The sequence below is a fragment of the Leptonychotes weddellii genome, chromosome 13 (assembly GCF_054177405.1).
Source record: "Leptonychotes weddellii isolate Sample4059 chromosome 13, ASM5417740v2, whole genome shotgun sequence".
Taxonomy (NCBI): domain Eukaryota; kingdom Metazoa; phylum Chordata; class Mammalia; order Carnivora; family Phocidae; genus Leptonychotes; species Leptonychotes weddellii.
The window spans coordinates 65,893,733-65,911,134 of record NC_138381.1 but is presented as its reverse complement, the minus strand read 5'-3'; the positions used below and the strand labels follow the sequence as shown (position 1 = coordinate 65,911,134).

The 17,402-nt window shown below is 43.8% G+C and overlaps 2 protein-coding genes and 1 long non-coding RNA gene across 4 annotated transcripts in view; 1 reads left to right on the top strand and 2 right to left on the bottom strand.

Moving 5' to 3' along the window:
* The window catches only part of USP30 (ubiquitin specific peptidase 30), a 76,217-nt gene extending 71,905 nt beyond the window's left edge, over positions 1 to 4,312 (bottom strand). The window contains exon 1 of the mRNA XM_081801986.1: positions 4,303 to 4,312. The gene's annotated coding sequence lies outside the window, so the exon portion shown is untranslated. The remainder of the gene's footprint in view (positions 1 to 4,302) is intronic.
* The window catches only part of SVOP (SV2 related protein), a 55,375-nt gene that overhangs the window by 31,349 nt on the left and 6,624 nt on the right, over positions 1 to 17,402 (top strand). Inside the window, exons 6-12 of the mRNA XM_031021319.2 lie at positions 3,206 to 3,269; positions 5,157 to 5,282; positions 5,782 to 5,910; positions 7,417 to 7,490; positions 10,574 to 10,650; positions 13,805 to 13,912; positions 16,691 to 16,802. Coding sequence (XP_030877179.2) covers positions 3,206 to 3,269; positions 5,157 to 5,282; positions 5,782 to 5,910; positions 7,417 to 7,490; positions 10,574 to 10,650; positions 13,805 to 13,912; positions 16,691 to 16,802 — 690 coding nt within the window. The remainder of the gene's footprint in view (positions 1 to 3,205; positions 3,270 to 5,156; positions 5,283 to 5,781; positions 5,911 to 7,416; positions 7,491 to 10,573; positions 10,651 to 13,804; positions 13,913 to 16,690; positions 16,803 to 17,402) is intronic.
* On the bottom strand, positions 11,085 to 12,683 carry LOC115938100 (uncharacterized). Of its 2 annotated transcripts, none has more exons than XR_014139508.1 (3): positions 12,466 to 12,683; positions 12,331 to 12,376; positions 11,085 to 11,251 (listed from the first exon to the last, which is right to left on the bottom strand). It is a non-coding gene; the product is annotated as an uncharacterized LOC115938100 (long non-coding RNA). The 2 variants fall into 2 exon arrangements; XR_004073299.2 differs by having other exon boundaries at positions 12,570 to 12,683.

Here is a 17,402-nt window from a genome sequence, read left to right as displayed (position 1 = left end):
GAGGGAGGGAGGGGGAAGGAAAGAGAGAAGGAAGGGAAGAAGGAAGGAAGGAAAGAGAGAAAGAAGGAAAGGAGGGAAGGAGGGAGGAAGGAAAGATGGGAGGGAGGAACGAGGGGAGGAAGGAAGGAAGGAAAAATGGAAGAGAAGGAGGACAGGAGGGAGAGACGAAGGGAAGAAAAGAGAAGGAAAGAGAGAAGGAAAAGAAAGATATGTTGCTTAAATTTATTTATTTAGACATAGAGAAGGAGCTGGAAGGTTGCAAAGCAAACTCCTGGTTATTATGGCTTTGGGGGAATGGAATGGAAGTAGGGGCAATGGGGAAGAGGAAGAATTATCATATACTCTGTATACTTATGTATTGCTTAATTGTTTTACAATGCAAATGCATTCAGGTACTACTTCTGTAACTAAAAAAAAAAGAAAAAAGAGAAAATACTGCATGCTGTAGCTTCATTATAAAAAGAAATCCTTGCCATCTAAGGACAGGCATAACTTTGCCCTTAGAATATGCTGCTGCACCTTTTTGCGTGGTTAGTAGTTTAATTTGGTGGAGGGAAGGTAAACATGCCTCTCATTTTATTATTATTATTGATTTTTTAGATAATATAAGCACACCATTTGGAGAATAGCATAAAAATCTCAAAGAAGTCATCCATGGTCATTGCTATAACCTCTGTAACCACTATAACCTTGATCCTTATTCTCAGGGCTGAGTTCGTGAAATTCCTAATGGTTTTTGTTGAGAGAGCTACTTGTAGGCATATAAATCAGAGTAAGTTTTTGGGGGGGAACCACTTTGGTATTATATATCAAAAGCCTTAAAACTATGCATGCCCTTTGACACAAATTCTACTTAACAGGGACCTATCCTAAGGAAACCACGTGAAGACAAAGATGTCTTCAGCCTAAAGACAATGTTTATTGAAGTATTGTTTATAATTGTGAAACCATCCAAATAGGGATGGGCTACAAAATATAGACAGATCTGGGTTAGAATTTAGAATTTTGGCTTTTCTTTCCTTTTTTTAAAAAGATTTTATTTATTTATTTGAGAGAGAATGAGATAGAGAGAGAGAGCATGAGAGGGGGGAGGGTCAGAGGGAGAAGCAGACTCCCCACTGAGCGGGGAGCCCGATGCGGGACTCGATCCTGGGACTCCAGGATCATGACCTGAGCCGAAGGCAGTCGCTTAACCAACTGAGCCACCCAGGCGCCCGAATTTTGGCTTTTCTACTTACTAACTTACTAGCTGTGTGATCCTGGTCAATTAACAATTTATCTGACATAGATAGATCTAGAGATAAAAATGAGAATCAAAGATACACGCACATACACAGGATTATAAGTATCTACTCCATTGATTTGAAATGTTTGAGTGAGATAATCCATGTAAAACATCTAGAAGAGTGTTTGGCACATAGTAGGTCCTCAATAAAAGGTAGCTATTAAGAAAAGAGTGGTTCATGCATGTGATAGAACATATGTGTGTAAGAGGATTTTCAATGGCATGGAAATGCTATTTATAATCAAATAAAAACTAGGGTTCAAAATTCTTGAGTATGATCTTAGCTACAGAGAGAGATTAAGAAAGAGAAAGGGAGAGAGATAAAGACAAAAGATCAAGACAGGAAGAGAGAATATACTAAAATACTTATACCGTGAATTAAACTAGGTGATAATTGACTTTCTCTTCATGCTTTTCTCTAAATAGAATATATCTGAATGACTAAAGCCCTAGCCTTTTCTCTGAGGCGCCTAAGAATTCTTCCTTCTTTGGACAGAGGTATCTTTTATCATAACCCTAAGAAGGACTTCTACTGGAGAAAGAACTGTTCTTAAATCTCAATGGTATTGCTAAGACCAACTTTTCTTTCTCTTCTTTTTTTAAGACCAACTTTTCAAATGTTAGATGTTATGCAGGGAAAGACATCATTCGGGTGAGGCAGCTCCAATTGTTCAGGAGCAATTCTAGGAGAAGTTTGCAGGTATGAGCCATTAGCAGCAGCTGGGAGTTGGGCACACTGAACTAGTAAAGGGATCCCAGGAGACCTAGATGGGTTACCAGCAGTATCTGCCTCAAAGGGGTCAATGGAAATTAGCCTCCCTCTACCCCGTCTCCCTTATGAGGAGCCAGGAGAGTAACATGAAGCCATCTGGTTGCTCAGATGCTTGACTTAGGTGGAAGATGTGGGAAAAAAGACCTCTTCCTAGCAAAATGGGAGGCAGCATGGGGAAGAAGTTAGAGGAGAAGTTTCCTTCTCTTTCCAGCATGGCCAATGGCTGCGGAAGTGAAAGGTAGGGGAAGGGGGCAAGAATGCAGTAGATGGAGGAGGGAGCCAGTATATTTAGGGCATTGGTTACATTCAGCAAGCAAATAAATGGATTAAGCAAATATTGAGGATAAAGAGGCCTGGGTGTCTCAATGTTGGAGAAGGGAATTATGAACGTGGAAACTGGGAGGGCTAGAAAGAACCCTAATCTTGAGGCGCCTGGCTGGCTCAGTCAGCAGAGGATGCAACATTTGATCTTGGGGTTGTGGGTTCAAGCCCTGTGTTGGGTATAGAGATTACTTAAAAAAAAAAAAGAAAGAAAGAAAGAAAGAAAGAACCCTAACCTTCTGGTTGGACTGGAATTGAAAGTATCAGTGTGAACTCATTGTTTTTTTAAATACATATACACACATGGATATAGAAACAGACATAGATGTATGGTGTGCATGTAGAGAGAGAGAGAGAGAGCTGGAAAGACCAAGACAGACAGACAGATAGATAGATAGATAGATAGATAGATAGATAGATAGATAGAAAGATAGATAGAGGTCTGGGGTAGGGCCTGGAGATCTAAGTACTTAGCCATTGTCTCAGGAAATTCTGAAGTTAAGTGGTCCACAGACCACCCTCAGAGGAATGTTGACCTAGAAATTCAGAAAATGGGGCGCCTGGTAGTTCAGTCGGTTAAGCATCGGACTCTTGATTTCGGCTCAGGTCATGATCTCAAGGTTGTGAGATCGAGCCCCATGTCTGGGCTCCATGCTCAGTACGGAGTCTGCTTGTCCCTCTCCCCCTGCTCATTCACATGTTATTGCTCTCAAATAAATAAATAAATGAAATCTTAAAAAAAAAAAAAAGAAAGAAATTCGGAAAGCTGTGGCAATCTTCTTACTCAGTCCTGACCTAACTCCTTTCATATCTTTCTGCTTTCCTAGGGTGACGCTGTACGCTGAGTTCCTTCCCATGAAGGCCAGAGCTAAGTGTATTTTGCTGATTGAGGTAAGGAGGGTGGTCTGGGTTTCCCAATAGTGTTCAGTCTCTGAGCAGGAGATTCTCGGGTGTCCTGAGCCACAGGATAAGGAAATGGCAATTTGTCAGTTATGTCAATTTGAACATTTGTTTTTTGTTTTTTGGGTTTTGTTTTTTTTTTTTTTGCTATACAGATAAATTCTTCAATTGACAAAAAAATTCAATCTCTTAAAAAAAATGGTGGCCGGCTGGTGGTATGTCATTCTTGGACTGGAAATGGCTTTTATCTGAGAGTTGCTGCCAAACAGTGCAGCTAAGGGAACCAAAACTCCTGCCCCTTGTCCATATCATCACCCTCTACCCCTATTTGTATCTGGACTCACCTGCGTCTTGTGTGAGCGGCCGGCCAGCTCTGTAACCTAGAGGCTGCCTTAAAAGGCCCTTTGTCCAGCTAATCCCTCTCAAGCCTTCTTCCTGCCAGGGTCTTGTGACCCATTTTCCTATCATGATCTGGAAGCTCTCAGGGCAAATATGTAACTGCCCAATGGTGCCATGCAGTGGGCAGTAGGTTTTATTTGTTCTTTCCGGACATTGATGTCCACAGTGATGTCTATGATGCCATTCTCTAGCCACCATGACCACACTGGCAATATTAATGACATTAACCCCACGGCCCAATCTACCACCCTGACTGCATCTACCCCTGACTAGTGAGGATGGTAGTCAACTAGTCCACACTGGTATGGATGAACCAACTCTTTAAATATTGAGATGTATCTGTGCCAGCAGATCCTGGTCACTGATTAGGCCTCATCACCTAACACCCTGTCCTCTCCTAGGACCCCCTAGAACGTCCCACGATCTAGCAACTAAAGAGTTAACTCCTGGCACAATCATGGTGTGTGTGTGTGTGTGTGTGTGTGTTGGGAGCAGGGCGTGTCTGGTACCCATTCTGGTTGGTCAGTCCTGTATCAGTTTGTTAGACATTTTGACTATCACCCCTGGTTGTCAGCAACAGAAATGTGGTTAATTTAAGCAAAAGGGGATTTCGGAAGGCTCTTACGGGCTCCCAGAACTGATGGGGAAGTTGAAGGACCAGGTTTGTCAATGGGCAATAGTTGTAGGGTCCCAACAGGAATCAGCATACTCAAGTTAGGATAATTTGAAGAAAGTTTGATAAAGGGACTATTTCTAAATAGCCCCAGGCCGGAAGTTCCAGTTGCCAGGCAAAGGCAGGAAGTAATTAGCAGTCCAGAGAGGGAGAGTTGTATGTCGAGAGCTATTGGACAGGACCTGGGACCTTCTGCTGAGAGATGCAGCGAGCCCATGAGCACCCTGCTGAGAGGGAGCCAGTGGAGTAAATGCCCCAACCTCTCTTACCTCCCTCCCTCTCTCCCATTTCCTGTGGGGCTCCCCATTGGCTGCACCCAGTGGGAAGCCAGAAGACAGGAAGTCTATGGATGCAGTGCATTCAAAGAGCAAGGTGGGGAAGGATGGGGAGTGACTCGGAGAGGCACACAGAAGATATTCAGCCCTGCAGAGAAGAGGCAATTGGGACTAAGGATACTAGGGCCCCATTGGGCAAGAGAGATGGATGTCAGTAAACAAAAACCAATGTGTCCATCACCATATTGACCTCACACAAGGTGGTACTGATCTCCTTAACCAGAGCTACCACATTGTACACTCCAGTGGGTACCATGCCAATATTATACCCTGTGGATGGCACCCTCAGGAGATGGACAACATGGTGGCCCTGGCCCAACTATATGGACCCCAGGAAGAGTGCTGGTCATTCTGACTTTGCAGACCCCAAGGACCCCTTACCCATATCGATAGTGTCATCTACAATGACACTGACATTGCTCATGTGTTGACCATGCGGCTCCCATCACTGATCCCATTTTCCCATGCCAGGTCTTCTGGGCCATCGGGACAGTGTTCGAGGTCATCCTGGCTGTGTTTGTGATGCCCAGCCTGGGCTGGCGCTGGCTACTCATCCTCTCGGCTGTCCCCTTGCTCCTCTTTGCGGTCCTATGTTTTGTAGGTATCCTTTAAGACATCTCAACCTTTGTCTCTTGGCCTCCTGCTGTTCACTGTATTTCGGTGGGGAGGGGGTGGAGGAGGACACCGTCCTGTAAGGATTATTTTTCAGATTTTTGGGGGGGACTCTGACAGCAACACTAATTAGTAATAATAATAACAATGGCAGCAATCATAACCCATTATACATTATTACATGAACCCATTCCAGGCACTGCGCTAAGCGCTTTGTCTGGATTATCTCACTTAATCCCCTCGACAACCCAAAAAGATGGGATCTATCGTTATCCCCATTTTATGGATGAGGAAATGGAGGCACAGAGAGGTCAAGTAATGGCTCAAGGTCACACAACCAATATAATCAATGACAGAGCCAGGATTTGAAGCCAGGCCTCTGGAGCCAGAGGCCCCACCCTTAAAGACTCCACACCCAGATGAGAGTATGTGGCTGCAACCCAGTGTTCTGTTCCACCCTAACCTGCCACACCTCTACCCACAGTGGCTGCCGGAGAGCGCAAGGTACGATGTGCTGTCCGGGAATCAGGAAAAGGCCATTGCCACATTAAAGAGGATAGCAACCGAAAACGGAGCCCCCATGCCGCTGGGGAAACTCATCATCTCCAGACAGGTCCGTGCCTGGCCCACTGTCTGTGGTGTGTGTGTTCGTGCACCTGCGTGGGAGCGTGTACGAGGGTGGGTTTGGTAAATCCTGAGGCACCAAAAAGAGCAGAAGCAGACCAATTCTCCAAAAGCCAGTTTTCCTGAATTAACTTGGTAATGTATCTTTTTACCAAAAACATGTTTCAAGGAGCATTCTTTTTGAATATATGTAGTAAATAGGAGTATATTTTTCCTATGTACATATTAATATATTTATTTCCTCAATATATTCTCTCTATAAATATATTGATGAATCTATTTCTAAATATATTAATGAGCCTATTTCAAAATATATTCAACAAATGCAAACATTCTCAAATATATTCAATAAACATATTTAATGAGTATTGTTTTTTCATTCAAGAATATATTAAAAAATATATTTTTATTCACAAAAACAATATTCACAGGTAGACTAAACCACCTATGGCCCATAATCCTTTTTTAAGCATTTAGCATGTTTAAATAAGCAAGCATTTCTCAAACTAAGGAAAATATATTTGTTAAATATATCTAAGAAGAATATAATCACCGTCATAGAATATACTCTTTTTTAAAAAGATTTTATTTATTTATTTGTTTCATTATTATTTTTAAAAGATTTTATTTATTTATTTGACAGAGAGAGAGATAGTGAGAGCAGGAACATAAGCAGGGGGAGTGGGAGAGGGAGAAGCAGGCTTCCAGCCGAGCAGGGAGCCCAACACGGGGCCCAATCCCAGGACCCTGGGATCATGCCCTGAACCGAAGGCAGCCGCTTAACGACTGAGCCACCCAGGCACCCCTCATAGAATATACTCTTAAAAAGAACATTGTAGAGTGGTTCAGTCTGTTAAGTGTCTGTTTTCAGCTCAGCTCAGTGGGGAGCCTGCTTCTCCCTCTCCCCCTCTCTCACCACCCTTGCCCCTGCTCACGCTCTCTCTCTCTCAAATAAATAAATAAATAAAATCTTTAAAAAAAAAAAAAAAAGAACATTGTAGAGCAAAGATTTGATAAATTAGCAAATTATATGAAATTGGCAAGTGGGTCGTTTAACTAATCAGTCTTCAGCACATTGGCTTCTGGCGAATTGATTTTCAGCACATTAATTTTTGTGATCTTGACCTAGAGCTGGCTTAGTCTGGGCATGAAATGGTTAGACAGGCCTTGGACTGACTGACTGCGCCCCAGGTCTATGGGACTACCTGAGAGTCCTCAGGGCATGGAGTCTGCTTCCTGGCTCCAGGATTTCAGGCTGGGGTTGGGGGATGCAGAACGTCTCCATCCTTGGGGAATCAAGACTGTAGACATTGCTGGGTCCTGGCTGGAGGGCCTCACTGGGCTGGGGGACTTTGCACTGTGGGATTGAGTCCTGGGTTCTTGGATCCTGAGCGTGTAGCCCACCAGCAACCTCCCTCCCAGCCGTGGGTGTCCACCCAATGCCAGCACTGCTGGAGGAGTGGAGAGCAAAGAGCATGTCCTTGTCTTGAAACAGGAAGACCGAGGCAGAATGAGGGACCTTTTCACGCCCCATTTTAGATGGACAACCTTGTTGCTGTGGTTTATATGGTAAGAGCTGTTTCTTGACACTTTGATCCCCTTCACCTGTACCCTGTTTGGGGTTCTGTTTTTATGCGATGCACAGAGAACTCTTTGATCGTAGGCAACAGTTACAAAGTTCAGTGGTTTGAGCATCACTTTCCTGATCTCTGCCTTTTCCAGATATCACCTGTAATATTATTTTCTTAGTCTTTTTCTTTAATTGAACTCACTTCTGACTTAGATAAATGTCCTTTTTCAAAGTAAGTTTTTTTTTTTCAAAGTAAGTTTTTAATTTTATTTCCAATATCGTTAACATCAATGTTATATTAGTTTCAGGTATACAATATAGTGATTCAGAGAGTTTATACATTACTTAGTGCTCATCATGATAAGTGTGCTCTTAATCCCCATCACCTATTTCATCCATCCCCCCACCCACCTCCCCTCTGGTAACCATCAGTTTGTTCTCTCTAGGTAAGAGTCTGTTTTTTGGTTTGTCTCTTTTTCTTTTCCTTTGTTTGTTTTGTTTCTTAAATTCCACATATGAGTGAAATCATATGGTATTTGTCTTTCTCTGACTTATTTCACTTAGCATTATCTTCTCTAGCTCCATCCATGTTATTACAAATGGCAAGATTTCATTCTTTTTATGGCAGAATAATATTCCGTTGTCTGTATATGTGTGTGTATATAAATATGTGTGTGTGTGTGTATCGCATCTTCTTTTCCATTCATCTATCGATGGACATGGGCTGCTTCCATAATTTGGCTATTGTAAATAATGCTGCAATAAACATAGGGGTGCAAATATCTTTTTGAATCAGTGTTTTTGTATCCTTGGGGTAAATACCCAGTAATGCAATTACTGGATCATAGGGTGGTTCTATTTTTGATTTTTTGAGGAACCTCCATACTCTTTTCCAGAGTGGCTGCAGCAGCTTGCCTTCCCACCATTAGTGCACAAGCATTCAGATAAATGTCTTTTAAGAGGGAATTTTATATGTCTGCTTTGAAGAAAAAAAACCTTAATTGCAGGCCATATATTTTCAAGAGATACACAGTAAAAAGTAGCTAGATTGATGATTTGCCAAGTCACTGAGCTGCTGTATTTAATAGAGAGACACAGACAGAGGGTAGGTGTTAAGGACTCATTCATTAGCAAGTAAGTGAAACTAGGAAATCACCAAAATACAATTGACTTTGAACAATGCAGAAAGGGGGTTAAAGGCACAGACCCCTGAGCAGCTGGAAATCTTTTGACTCCCCCAAAACTTAACCAATAGCCTCCTATTGACCAGAAGCCTTACTGGTAACATAAACAGTCAATGAACACATATTTTGTATGTTCTATGTATTATATGTTATATCTTAAAGTAGGCTAGAGAAAAAGAAAATGTTATTAAAATCTTCTGGAAGAGAAAATGCACTTGCAGTAGTGTATTGTATTTATTGAAAAAAAGCTCTTTACAAGTGGCCCTGTGCAGTTCAAACCCGTGCTGTCCAAGGGTCAACTGTAATTGAAAGGAAACGTAAAATGGATTTTTGTCACAATGAGATTCAATATGCATGCTCCATCAAGTCCCCTTCTTGGCCAATATTGCCTTGGATACCACCAGTGGCGTGGGGCCTACCGCATTTGGGGAACCACTAATTTGGTCAATACAGGCATCCTTAGAACTTTCAGTCCTGATCCTGGTCTATTTTCCTTAAATAACAGCCATTGGCGATGTCTGGATGTGGGCAGGATGGAAGGCAGGGATTTGTACAGAGTAATTACCTGAAAATCCACAACTAGTTAGATCTCAGCTATTCTTTGAACTCTCTTTCTACCAAATCACGTATACAGCATGAACAGTGTGCAGAAGGGGCCTGGCTAACACTTTGCATTCTGGTTTAACCAGTTCTCACTTTTCCCATGCACCTTTGAGTAGAGGTGCTAATTAGCAGGGGATTGTCCTGAAAAGTGGTCAGTTGCAGGGAAGTGGAGGGGAAAGCTTTGATAATATACAGAACTGGGCTCTAGCTCTGTCTCTGCATTCCTAAGAGCTGAGCCAGGCATTTATTAAACACCTGCTGGGTGCCCAACACAAGTGTGGAATCTGTAGGATTTTTTTTTTAAATGTTTTATTTATTTATTCATGAGAGTCAGAGAGGCAGAGGCAGAGGGAGAAGCAGGCTCCCCGCTTAGCAGGGAGCCCAGTGCGGGACTCGATCCCAGGACCCTGGGATCATGACCTGAGCCGAAGGCAGACGCTTAACCATCTGAGCCACCCAGGCGCCCATGGAATCTGTAGGATTTTTAAAAAGGGAGTGGAGGTGGGAGTTTAAGGTATCTATCTTTGCATGCAGGTGATTCAGTTGGGCCAAATACTGAAGCAATTAATTGGAGACTAATTTTTGTGCACTATAGAAATTGCTAAATTTGCTAGCACATATTGCAACCCAAGGAAATTAATCACCGTGGTCTGATTATGACAGTTCCCACGTAACTGTACTACAGGATGATAATGTTCTGGTCCTACAGACTTGAGTGTTCTAGTTCCTGGGACAATTGTGAATTAATTAACTATTTCATTCTGATGTCAAATTTTAGGGAAGTCTGCAGAATCCCCACTTGTACGGGGCACACAGTGGGTGTTTAATAAATGCTTGGTGAGTTGATTCAGCTCGCAGGAGTTCAAGGGCAGAGCTGGAGTCCAGTGCTCTTCATTATCAAAGCTTTCCCCTCCTCTTCTCTCTTCACGTCGACCGACTTGGCCCAGAAGCCCTGATCAATGTCACCCATGACTGTGTTCTTCCAAATTCTGGTCCCCCAAACTTGTTTTCCCTATTGCCAATTGAATAAACAACCTCGGGTGTTCTCTGTGATATAATACAGTTCTTGGTCTTTCAAAGGACAAAAGATCACGTCCCTTTATCACATCACTATGCTTTGTACCTGCCATTTTCCTGCTCAAGGGCCCCAAGAAAGCCCCCAAAGGTCCAGTGTCACCCATGCCCAAAGACTGGTCCTCGCTGTTATAGATGCAAGTCCTTCCTGAGGGGATGGGGAAAGGGGACTTGCATTTCTCCCATCATTTCTTTACCTCTTCTTTCTTCCTTTCTGGCAGGTTTTCCAATGCGTTTTCTTACTATGGATTAGTTCTGCTCACCACTGAGCTCTTTCAGGCAGGAGATGTCTGCAGCAGTGAGTATCAAACTACCCTACTCCCACCCTACATAGTCACACACGCATGCCCACCCCAGGTTCCACCTCTCCTGAGCCTGACCATGCACAAATACCGGTGACATTACCCCGCAGACTCCTGGGAGAAAGCCTCTGCCAAATGAGCATAGAAGACCTGGACTGTGGTCTCCAAGATACTCTGTAGAAAGCCAAATAATCTTGTCATGATAAAAGTGACATTACAACAGAGTCATATCTTATGTCACTTAAAGGGCTCGGTGAAGTACAGCACTCAGTTTGATGGCCATGACCCTATGCAGCAATTCTCATGTGCATATGAGGTCTGAGAACCAGGCTGGATCTCAACCCTGGCCACACAACAGAATCACCCGGAGGAGCTTTTATTTTTTTTATTTTTAAAAGATTTTATTTACTTATTTATTAATTTGAGAGAGCATGCCCACATGCGAGAGAGAGCATGAGCAGGGGAGAGGGGCAGAGGGAGAGGGAGAAGCAGACTCCCCACTGAGCAGGGAGCCCCATGTGGGGCTTGATCCCAGGAATCCAGGATCACGACCTGAGCGGAAGGCAGATTCAATTGTGCAGCTAGAGGTGGGAGCCGCTGGACAGAAGGAACAAAATAGAAAGCAAAGTGTATATGCAGATGTCTGGGCTTTCAAACCATTCTATCTTTAAGAATAGGTTCCTGGCATTGAACCCTGGGTGGAGGATAAAGGGATCAAGTTCTTGCTTGTCTGCGGGATTTGCCCAGTTATCTTTTTCATACTAAGCCTCTCTAATCTTAGTTAATAGTTTGGTTTATTGGTATAAGGATTTAATGAGTTGGTGGCTTAGCCGCATATTTGGGGTTTGGTACTGAGAGAGTATAAATTGCATGTCCCTAACAGTGGACGCACTGAAGCAAAGCAGAGGATCCAGGGGAGTGCTACAAAGCAGGGATTGGCAAACTTTTTCTATAAAGGGCCAGATAGTCAATATTTTAGGCTTTGTGGGACATACACCTCTGCCGTTGGAGGAGGAAAATAGCTGTGGACAATAGGTTAATGAACGAACACTGCTTGTGTTCTGATAAAACCTTATTCGTGAATGCAAATTTGGATGGCATATCATTTCTATGTCATGAAGTGTTATTCCTCTTTGATTTTTAAAAATCATTTTAAAATGTAAAAACCACTCTTAGCATGCAAGCCAGGCAGAAACAGGCAGGAGACCAGCTATGACTTGCAGGTGATATTTTGCCAACTCCTGTTTAAAGCTCTCTCTTATACCTGGGTAGGAAAGTGATACTGTGCAACAAGCCCATAGCTGGAAATCAGGGAGCCTGGGTTCTAGCACCAAGTAGTTGTGTGACCTTGGGCAAGTCATTCATTCGATATTTTCTATATGCCAGGTACTGATCTAGGTGTTGGGATACATCACTGAATACAAACTACAAATATCCCTACCCTGTATGCTCATATTTTGGTGGGGAGAGAAAAAAAGAGAGAGAATAGCATAAGTAAGTAAATAACATAGTGTGTTGGAAGGTGATAGGTGTGTCAAAGAAAAAAATTTAAAGAAAAGGCAAAATCATGCCTCCCCTACAAATATACAATGAACATATATCAAAGATTTTATTTTATTTAACTCATCAATTAATGAATGAACCAGTTAAGAACTGTGAAAAGTCTGAGGACTTACCTCTTTGTAAGCTAGCAAGTTAGCCTTCCACAGCTTCCATAGATGCCTGCAAAAGACACAACACTCCTGAATCAGAGACAAAGGACTTTGTTACTCACAGTAATAGCAGTCGCTGAAGTATCAGCATTTCCTTACAACGTAAGGAGCTCCCATTCCCACAGGGTAATATGAAGAAGGGGGGCCACAGCTGCAAAAGCAGTGGGTTATGTCACAAAAGGGGATCTCTGAGCTTAGGGCACCTAGCTCTCTTATCCTGGATGGTAAAGACAGACAGCCAGTAAAGCCTGCCCTTGTCCTGCAGGGAGACATTATGCCACTGAAGCCCATAAGCAAACCTGCCCCTTGCTCCAAAGTTGGACACTTCCTGTCAAAGTTGTTGGTTAAACAAAGGTCCTTGAAAAGATAGTTTAGAACAAAGATAGTCAGTGTCTTTGCTTATCAAACATGCAGAAATGTGAGCAACCCATGGAGAATTGTTTACTAACGCCAGCAAGGGTTTGCATCCGGTTCAAAGGAGAATTCAAAAATATGTGTACGTATATAGGCAATCAGAAATGCTGAAAAGGCTTTACAATTAGAGGCACAACTTGTCAATATGCATAAGGCAATAATCAATTGCATCACCAGACACAATTTGCATTTTGGTGGATAAGAATCATTTGCATTAATATCAATATTCTATAATGTGCAGAGCTCACAGATAATGAAAGGTGATACAACTTGTAAGCGTGCACTAGACAAAACATTTTGCCCATTTCAAAGTCTTTCATGCTATTTCTTAACAAAGGTATGGGAAAAAAGATAGCCAAGCAGGATAAGGGAGGTCAGGAATGGGTGGCAGAGCAAGGGGCAGTGGGTCGGTTGAAGTTTTAAATGGGGTGGTCAGAATGGCCTCCATGAGGTGAGATTTAAAGAAAGACATAAAGGAGGCGAGGAAATTAGTCATAGGGATATATCAAGAGCAATTCAGGAAGAGCCAGCAGCCAGTGCAAAGGTCCTGAGGCAGGAGTGTTGAAGGAACAGCAAGAAAACCAGTGTAGCTGGAGTATAGTGAACAGAGCAAGGGCGAGAGACAGAAGGTGGGATCAAGGAAGTAATGGGGGCCAGATAATATAGGTGGGGACCATAGAGGCCACCCTGGAGTCTGCCACCTGGAGTCTGTCTGCCACAAAAATACCTAGTGTGTGCCAATTCTGGGCTAAGCACATTCATATGCACAGCCTGATTTCATTCTCCCAACCACCTTGCCCAGTGGCTTTATTAGCTCCAGTTTTATGAAGAAACTGAGGCTCAGAAAGATAAAGCTGTAGCCCTGCTGGTTGGGATTTGAACCTGAGTCTGTCTGACTCCCGGGCCTGGGCCCTTTCCACGGTATCCCAACCGAAGCATGCCCAGGGAAGGAGGTGTGGGAGCAGGAGGGTGTGAGTCAAGGTTCTAGGCATGGCTCTTCTTTCTCCTGTCTCCCACCTCCCAGTCTCCAGCCAGAAGAAGGCAGTAGAAGCAAAATGCAGCCTGGCCTGTGAGTACCTGAGTGAGGAGGATTACATGGACCTGCTGTGGACTACGCTCTCTGAGTTCCCAGGTGAGGAACCTGTGTGAGGTGGGGCTGCTCATCTGGTGGTTCCACCTGGTGCTGCCTGGAAGCAAATCCCCTTTCTAGGGGAGCTGGAGGTTCTTTTTTCAACCCTTAGCTACAAGTTGACAAGAACTGTGAAGGCTACTCTACTTGAAGGCTCACAGATTAGGCTGCCCATTGTCACGCTCACTGGCAGAAGACATGAGACTCCTGGGTCAAAGACAAAGACTATTTATTACCCATGGCACAGCAAGCAATATGTTCCACACTGGCTCCCAGAGCCCCCCAGTGGAATTCGATAGCAACATGAATAGCATATTAGTGTCAGCTCCCCTTGCTCCCAAATCTCACAAGGATGATGACAAAGGGTCCAGGTGGATGTTACACATGCAATGAGGTAGTAGGTACACCTGTTGTGCTCTAACTCTGGTCCTTTGATAAGAACCCGTCACCCAAATGCATACACATGCTGATAATGGATGATGGTTGCTGCTTGAGGAATTACCTGAGTGTTCCCTTCCATGTACCTGATTGATCTACTACTCCCTATATTCTTGACCCTGTATTCCGCAGTTTTCCTTGACTTCCCAGTATCTTCCTCAATCCCCTTTTCACTTTGCTTACCTGAGGAATCCCAGGCTTAGGGAACTCAAATCTTCTGTAATGGGTTGCCAGAGACCTGCCCAGTTTTGCTCCAGAGAGAGAGACATCACCTTTATTACACTGGACAGTAAACAGACCTGCCCTTGACTCTGGAAGGGGACAATATCTCTATCTTCCAAGGCTATTGACTATCCAAATTAAATGATAGCCTGGAACAAAGGGCAGCTAGTGCCTCTGCATGCAAGAAATACAAGAGACCCATGGAGAATTGTCCCCCATCAGCACTCACACTGGAAGGATCAGTGGGTGTCAAAAAATCCAAACCTGCTCATAAAGTGAAGGTGATCTATCTTTTCCTTTCAAAAAACTAATAATTATTACAACAACAATAGTATCTGGTATTTACTGAGCGCTTACCATATGGATATCTGGCTCCACGCTAAGTGTTTTCTAGGTATGTCTCATTTAGTCTTGAGAAGTAGCATAATTATCTCCCATTTTACAACTGAAGAAACTAAGGCTTAGAGAGGTGTAGCAAAAACTGTTCCTAAACTTGCAGCTGCCGGTATCTGCGTCTTTGTGTCTGAGGGCTCTCTCAAGAGGGATGGAAAGCCTCAGGATCTAAAAGCAAGCAAGGTGGCTGGAAGTCCCAGGGACTTAATATCTGGGAGCTGCTTTCTAATGATAACTGCAAGAGTCGGTGGTATATAAATACCCTAACTTCCTTGGCCATCAGGCAGAATTCTAAGATGCGTGTTCCACACTGGCTCCCAGAGCCCCCCAGTGGAATTCGATAGCAACTGCCCACAATGGTAACTTGCTTGACAGGCACTCTTGTCTTCCCTTCCCTATCTTACTTTCCCAGCCTCCCACTGGTGTTTCTTTGGGTTACCTCTCAAGTAAGCACTTGTACTTGGACCCTTGTCCCAGGGTCTGCTTCTAGGAAAGCTCAGCTAAAACACTGAGTGTCCTACACTTGGCAGAGCTAAGAACTGAGGTCCCACTCCGGAGCCCAGGGTCTTCACTCCTATACTACCCTGTCTGTCTTTCTTCTAAAACCCTTCCCCACAGAGCTCAGAGGGTAAAACTAGGGACTTGGAGTTAGATACCACATTGCCAATAACCATTTCCATGACTTTTCGATGATTTCCATGATTTTACCTTTCTGAAACTCAGATAATTCTTATTTATTACATTTATGATTTGTTGTTTCTGTTCACTGACACATCCCAAGGCTCCTAGAACAGTTCCTGACCACAGCAGGCACTTAATTTTTTGATTGAATAAGTGTGGGAAATGCAGGTGTTGATGGCATTTATTTTAGGGAGTTGTTTTGATGATTAAGCAAGATAATAGATGTAAAGTGCTGAGCCTAGATTTAATAATTATTATTAATATTATTAATAATAAGCACCATGCTATACTGTCTCTACTGAAGTGGGGAGTCTTATTTTTATTGAGTCCCATTTTACAGATGAAGTAACTGAGGCTCAGAAAAGGCAAGGGACAAACCCAAGACCATATGGCAAGTTAGAGGCAGAAGGAGGCCTTAGAACCCGGGTGGTTCTGACTCCCATCCCTAGTGTCCATTGCCTGGATTCAATGAATACCACATCCTTTGGTGGCTATTTAGTTATCCATTGCTGTGTAACAGATTATCCCATATTTTAGTGGCTTCAAACAACATATTTATTACTCACAGTTTCTGTGGGTCAGGAAGCTGGGAGTGGCCTACCTGGGTCCTCTGCTTCAGCTTATCTGACAAGACCGCGATGGCGGTGTTAGCCCAGCATCTGCAATCACATCTGAAAGTTCAGCTGGGACGGGGCCTGTTTCCATGCTCACTCACATGGTCGTTGGCAAGATTCAATGCCTCCAGGGTTGTTGGACTGAGGGCCTCAGTTCCTCACTGGTTATTGGCCAGAGGCCACTTTTAGGCCAGCGCCTAAGAAGAGTCAGGGGGAGAGAAAATACCAGCAAAGCAGAAGCCACATTCTTTTATAACTTCATCTCAGAAGTGACATCCCAATGCTTTTCTGTATTCTAGTCATGAGAAGCGACTCACTAGGTAAAGCGCACTCTCAGGGGCAGGGAATTATATGGGGTGTGAATACCAGGAGGCGGGGGGCATTGGGAGCCATATTGGAAGCCTCCTGCCATGGTGCCCCTGCTCTCCCCCAGGTGTCCTTGTGACTCTATGGATTATTGATCGCCTAGGCCGCAAGAAGACCATGGCCCTGTGCTTCATCATCTTCTCCCTCTGCAGCCTCCTGCTGTTCATTTGTGTTGGAAGGTGGGTCTTGAAACCAGCTCTCTCTGACCAGCAGGTTCACTTCTCAGGTCATGGTCAGTGTCTCTTTGGGCCTCTAAGCTGTGGGCTATATTCCTGGTGGTCATCTGAGAGATTCCCCCCCCCCGCCTTCCCCGGTCCCTCACTAGGACTGAGACTCTTGACCACAAGATCAGACTCAATTTGGGGCCTCTAATGGGGGTAGGGCTGGGGGGCCCTTTGGTCCAGGTTTTGCCCCAACATTGTCACATTTAGACTTTTGACATTGTCTCCCAGAGAGATCGCACATACAACTGTTTATGTATGCGTTAAAAGCATTCCTTTGTTCAATGGAAATATTTCAAGGGCCTGTTGTATAATCCCTTTTTTGGCATTTCTCCATTTTTCCATCTATCAAGAGCCTCAAAATATGGAAGAGGCTTATGCCTCTCTTGACCTCGGAGAGGCCCCAGACCAAAGCTGGTGAGGAATATGTGGAAGGCCTGGAGAGGTAGCTAAGACCCTGACATGTTGGTGTTCTTAGGCATTTTGGGGAACAATGGAACAGAGTGTCGGGGACCAGGATTACCTTAAAAATACTGCATAGAAGTTTACTTTCACTGG